Genomic DNA, 5,900 nt, shown 5'->3' on the forward strand with positions numbered 1-5,900 from the left:
ATATATATGTAAAACGTGTATTTAGTAGTACATGTGGTTGTTTAATTCTGTAATTTTCAAACTTTCAGAAAATTTCAGAGGCGCTATTTTTAAGAGGATTTTGTCTATGCCCTCTGCCATGGGGTGCTGGAGAGCAGCTCGGCATTCTCCCTAGAGCAGGCGTTAGGGTGCAAAGGCGTAAGTTTTCCGCCAGGCTTCCAAGGACTCTGCCATCCCACAGGAGAGTGCAAGCTGTTCATCTCAGATTAGGTAAACCCAGATTTAGGGTATTTAAATATGTATTCATCCACTCCAATGTACTAAGCCCTGTGTGGGACCTTCACACTTTCACACTAGGAAGGCTGTGGAAATAGCCGAGGAAAGAATCAGCGGAGGAGGGGCTCCTGAGCAGCCCCACGAAGGTGCGCCAGGATCTCCTGAGACCACGGAGAGAGTTGAGGGAATCCAGGAAGGGACCAGCAGGGGCCAAGGCAGAGGCTGATGTGTGGAAGGCTTGTCTGAGTGACGGTGAGAACAGCGTGGCTGCAGTGCAGGGTTCAAACTGGAGAGCAGCACGAGGGAAAGCTGGAACGGCAGCACAGGGCAAAGCAAAACAGACTCCACCCCACCACGAACTAGAATTGTAATTTCTAGAATTCTTTTTAAAGCATGCTTCTATTCGATAATGAGTTAATGAAAAAGGTTATTATTATTTATCTAGCTTAAAATGAGTTGATGGGACACGCATACAATAAGCTGGTGGCACATGGAGGGCAGAGTGGGGATGATTTTATGCAAGGTTCTTAGACGATCCTTTTCTCCTGAACTTGGAAAGATGGTGGGTCCATTTGAAGACACTAAGACCATGTTTACCTCATCTCCTTAATTTTCCAGGTTTCAGTATAGCAAAATAATAGTATGTAAACAAAATGGTAATTTTTTTACGTCTTTTATTTTTTAGAAGGCACAAAAGCTATGCTGCTCCAATCAAAACTGAAAATGTTTTTAATGTCTGAGCAATCTTAAGAGTATTGATTTAAGTGGACAGGATGACTGCGTGGCTGATCTCTCTGGTGGGTGTTGAAACACTACTTTTGGCAGGTCAGTAGAATGTGTTTTGAAGGAGTTATAGATAACACAATAGGTTACCTTGAGAACTAATATTGAAACTTGAAGTATTATTTTGGTTGTATACCATAAATATATGCATTTTTAACTTGCCAATCAAAAAATTGAATTAAAAATATTGTTTTTAGAGGAGGTGTTAAAGTATTTGCTTTTGGGTTTAAATTATCTGTTGGATAATTGGTTTTTTGGGTTGTTGTTTAACAGTTGAGGTTACATACTGAAATGTTATGACTGTATACTTCAGTTTTTAATGGCCAGTGATGATGCAGAGCTTTTAACAATAACTTATAATCTTTCTTTTATAATTCCTTTTGGGCTACGTGATGTAATTCTTTTTAGATTTTACTGCCCGACCTTCCCAAAGAGAATAACTTGTCGTAATAATTAGACTGCTTGTGTTATCTCAAATCATCTGTTCAATTTTCTCTGTGAATGGGGGTTATCCTCTGTATTTTTTATGGCATTTGTTTTTGGGCTTCTTTAGATAGAGGTATCTAATCATCTTTGGAGGAAGGTCTAGTCTGGCTGGGGCTGCCATAAATGGCTGTGCTAATGTGCCATGGTTCCCCACCACCCTCAGATGTGAAGTGCGTCATGAGAATAACTGTATATGGTAGTCCTGGGCTAGACACAGTTTCTGATAAAGAAACTATAAATAGTTCTGTCGGTAACACTTTCCTTGTTTATTACCTCACTGAGCAGCTGAGTGAGTTTTGCTGGCTTCCTTAACTTGGCCTTTCCTTCATCAAGCCATGTCCAGGAACATCTTCAAAGATGGAGGGATTGATTAAGGCCCATGCTTAGCTGGTGATCTATATGGGAGAATCCAATCTAGCCTAGCATATAAATTCCTTACTGTTTTTTTTTTTTAAACAAAAGGAAATTCCAGCAATGATCCATGCTTCATCCCCTCTCTCAGCAGGCACGGCAAAAATCTAGGGAATTTTGTATTCATTTGGGAAGACATTCTCATCATGAGGGGAAACTAGAGGACAGTATATTAAGCAGGAGAATTGAAATAGGAACAGCTTCTATTAGGTTGGTGCAAAAGTAATTGCAGTTTTGCCATTAAAAAGAATGCAAAACAGCAATTACTTCTGCACAAACCTAATGGAAGTCTTTTTTTTCTCTCTGGGACTGGAGATAATTGGTGATCTTTATAGGGAAATATGGCCACCTGATTAAAGAGTGGAAAAGAGAGCACAGAGAGATAGTATGGGTTTCATTAGGACCCAAATATGTCCCTGAGGCTCTTTCCAAAGGAAGTAGAAATTCAGAATTGTCCTGATGAATGCAGGGTTTTTGAATGTCTAAGATGAGAAGAATTGGTTAAAATTTTCCTTAAAATGGGGCTTCCGATGATGTGTTTCCCACACCAGCAGCACCTGGTTAGAAATGTAAGTTCTTGGGCCTGCCCCAGACCTACTGAGCCAGAAACTCTGGGGATATGGCGCAGCAACCTGTGCTTAATCAAACCTTTCTAGTGATTCTAACGCAGGTTAAATTTTGCTTTAAAATATTGGGGAAGGTAGTGGTTGAATCTGACCTTCAAAACCAATGTTTTTTTCCACTTACTTACAGTACCTCACCTGAGTTTACATATTGAACCTGAAGAAGGTAGCCTTGCAGGGGGAACGTGGATTACAGTCATTTTTGATGGTAGGTTGGGGTTTTACCAAGTGCATGTTTCTTACGTATTGACCCACAATCCTAAAGAATGTGAGTCTTTGGTTTTCTTCGTTGTCTAAGGACAGGTGTAAAAGTGGGCCTGAAGGGAGATGAACAGACGGACCAATTTCTGTCTTTCTAGATACTGGCTTGCTAATGTCACGGAAGCAAAGCACAGTGTGCCATGACACATCTGTGTCCACTTTCCCATTCCAGGCTGTGGGATGGGACTCTGGGATTTCTGCATGAGATGATGTGGAAGTGTGTAGCATAGTGCTCAGCAATGCATCTCCCAGAACCTTGGCTATCTTCCTTAAAGACAGTCCTCTACTTGGGAGCTTCTACATCATTCCTTTGAATATCCATCCCCAGCAGAGTAAAGAGTAAATCTGAGGGCTGAAAAATTCTTTTCTGGATTTAGGTGAACCTGAAGAGAGAAAACTCTTTCATAAAATCATAAATGAGAAAACTCCTTTATACAGAAGCTATGAGGAAATTAGGAGTATTAATTTAATCCTTGGGTAAATTTAATGTCTTACATTGCCCCCAGGATCTTAGCACAGTTTCACACTATCCTGTGTCGATGACAATTCTATTCAGCCTGAGATTTCTTTCCCTTGCGTTAGGTTTGGAGTTGGGTGTTCTTTACCCCAACAATGGCTCTCAATTGGAGATACACCTGGTGAACACGAACATGGTGGCGCCTGCACTGCCGAGTATCCCCTGTGACGTCTTTCCTGTTTTCTTGGATTTGCCTGTGGTGACGTGCCGGACCAGGTATACCTGTCTGGGAATAGGAAGACCAGACAGGATGAGGGATTTTTGCTTATCTCAGTATCTTTTGGTGACATATTAGAGCAACTGTTGCTGTGATTCAATTGCCAGCTGTAGTTGTTTAAAAAAGTTTCATGTGAATATACTTTCTAAAAGGTCCCTAGCTGGGATCTAGAGCTTAAGGGAGGATGACAGTATGGGGAAGAACTTTGAGATATTCATAAGGAGGGGCTGGATTGTGTTTCCATTTTTTTTTTTCTTTTTGCAGAGTTCTATGGCTATTAAGATTTTAATAAATGGTGCCATTTTGCCTTTGCAAATACTCATCTTTTGGAATAGACATAATTACAATGATTGCACATAAACCCCAAACTGGTTAGAAAGGAAATTTGCTTTAGGCTCTATTTGCTGAGTTTGACATTACCTCTATTTAGAAAATATTTTTATAGGACTCCAGGGGATCTATTTTCCTACTCAACTTCTTGTTGCCCTGTGAAGTTTAGACTAGTTCGTGTTCATTTTTATTTACTCATGTCTTAGGCATGAGTAAATAAAGTGCATAAAAGGGGATGATTGGTTAAGAGAAAAAAACCACGTTCTTTTCTTTTCTTTTCTGTTCTTTCTTTGAGGAAGTCACCCCTCTTCCATGTTTGGCTATCAAAATCACCAATCACACCACATATGCCACCTCTTCCCTGAACACTCAACTAAGTTATCTTTCTCTTTTTTGAAAGGAGAAGGAAAAACTTGTAGTAATTCATCCACAGGGTGTATGTGTGTGGACCCACACTTTTTGTGCAATTCATCACCCCGAAGGGATTTTTTTTTTTTGTAATTTACACAAAGGTACAGCATGTGTAGCCTTAGTGACCCTGTGCCTCAGCTCTGAGTTTCTCATAACACTTATATGTCAGTTACCCACTTGTCAGATTCATCCTCACAGAATTAAGTTCTTTGAGGGCCGGGAGTGTGTTTAATCTCACCATTGTAGTCCTCATGATGCATTGCGCAATACCTTAGAAGGTGTTCAATAAATGTCTGTTGAGTTTAACTTTTTTATAGCACTACTATTGGTTTTAAAACTGGGTTATATATTTCCCTTAGGTTTTATGGTGCATTTGGGCATAGACATTCTGCAAAGACTTGCCATGAAATAAGTCAAAGCTCTGGAGATTTACATGTCCTATCTCCTTTATCCCAACATACTAATGATTTTTGGATGCACCATTGATTTTATGTCATCTTTTTAAAGAAAAGAAATATGACCTTATTAAATATACTAATTAATTGGAAGACAAATATCAGATTCAATTAAGTGTGAAAAATGTACAGTTTATCATCAACAAAATACTGTCTTACTCATCATTATCATAAAAACACATAATTGTTTTCTCTAAAACAGCCATTGCAGCGTCAAAAGCAGCACTTCACGATCAAAATATAATGTGAACACAAATGTAATTTAAAATTTTCTATTGAGCCACTTGAAAAAGTCAAAAGAAACATGTGAAATTAATTTAATAATGTATTTTATTTAAGTCAACATATCTAAAATATTTCAATATGTAATATATACAAATTAATAATGAGATACTTTATATCTTTTTGCATACCAAGTCTTCAAAATTTAGTATGGATGTTATAATCATGGCATATCTTAATTGGGACTACCCACATTTCAAGTGCTTGATAAGCACATAAGACTAGGGGCTAACACAATGGACTATTCAGATCTAAATATTTAAGGTCATACTAAAGATTTTGTTGGAAAGGTTTGGAGAGGAGACACGTCTTAAATATAGCTTCTTTCTTATTCATCATATTCTTCCTCTTACAAAAATCAACATGGATGTCAGCATCAGGTGGCAATGAAGCCACTGCAAAATTTATGTAGAGGAGAGAAGATCCAGGACTCTCTGTTTTGATGGCTACATGAAGTGCTTATGGGCTGCTTGGACAATTATCAGAAAGAGCCTAGATTCAAGCCCCACTTTGCCCTTAACCTTTGAAGCTCCTACACATAAGTCTCTTAGTTTTTCTAACATTTTTTAAACCATGAAAATGGGGAATTATCAAAGTCTCTTCTAATTCTTAAAGTCCGATGAACCTATGATTCTGAGAAACATGAAATATTAAAAACAATTCAGGGAGTTTCAACACAAAAAATCATAACATTTTTTTGCTGAAGGACTCAGTTCTTAAAGTCTAATAATTATGAGTGGATCTAAGGTGAAAGGTGGCTGGTAAGAATCCTTGGTTAGCTCTGTTTTACAAGTGCATGGAGGAAATTTGAAGTGGCAAGTGGGCTGCTAGCTTTGGGAATTCATGGCTTTTGAGTCATAAGGATTTCC

At 38.6% G+C, this 5,900-nt stretch overlaps 1 protein-coding gene across 2 annotated transcripts in view; it reads left to right on the forward strand.

Moving 5' to 3' along the window:
* The first annotated feature begins 935 nt into the window (after positions 1–935).
* PKHD1 (PKHD1 ciliary IPT domain containing fibrocystin/polyductin) overlaps positions 936–5,900 on the forward strand; it is a 465,580-nt gene continuing 460,615 nt past the window's right edge. For both annotated transcript variants that reach the window (XM_077999818.1, XM_077999819.1), the window contains exons 1-3: positions 936–1,080; positions 2,689–2,766; positions 3,402–3,552. In XM_077999818.1, the coding sequence (XP_077855944.1) occupies positions 1,029–1,080; positions 2,689–2,766; positions 3,402–3,552 (281 nt within the window). In that variant the 5' untranslated portion in view covers positions 936–1,028. The remainder of the gene's footprint in view (positions 1,081–2,688; positions 2,767–3,401; positions 3,553–5,900) is intronic.

This window comes from Macaca mulatta, chromosome 4 (genome assembly GCF_049350105.2).
Source record: "Macaca mulatta isolate MMU2019108-1 chromosome 4, T2T-MMU8v2.0, whole genome shotgun sequence".
NCBI lineage: Eukaryota > Metazoa > Chordata > Mammalia > Primates > Cercopithecidae > Macaca > Macaca mulatta.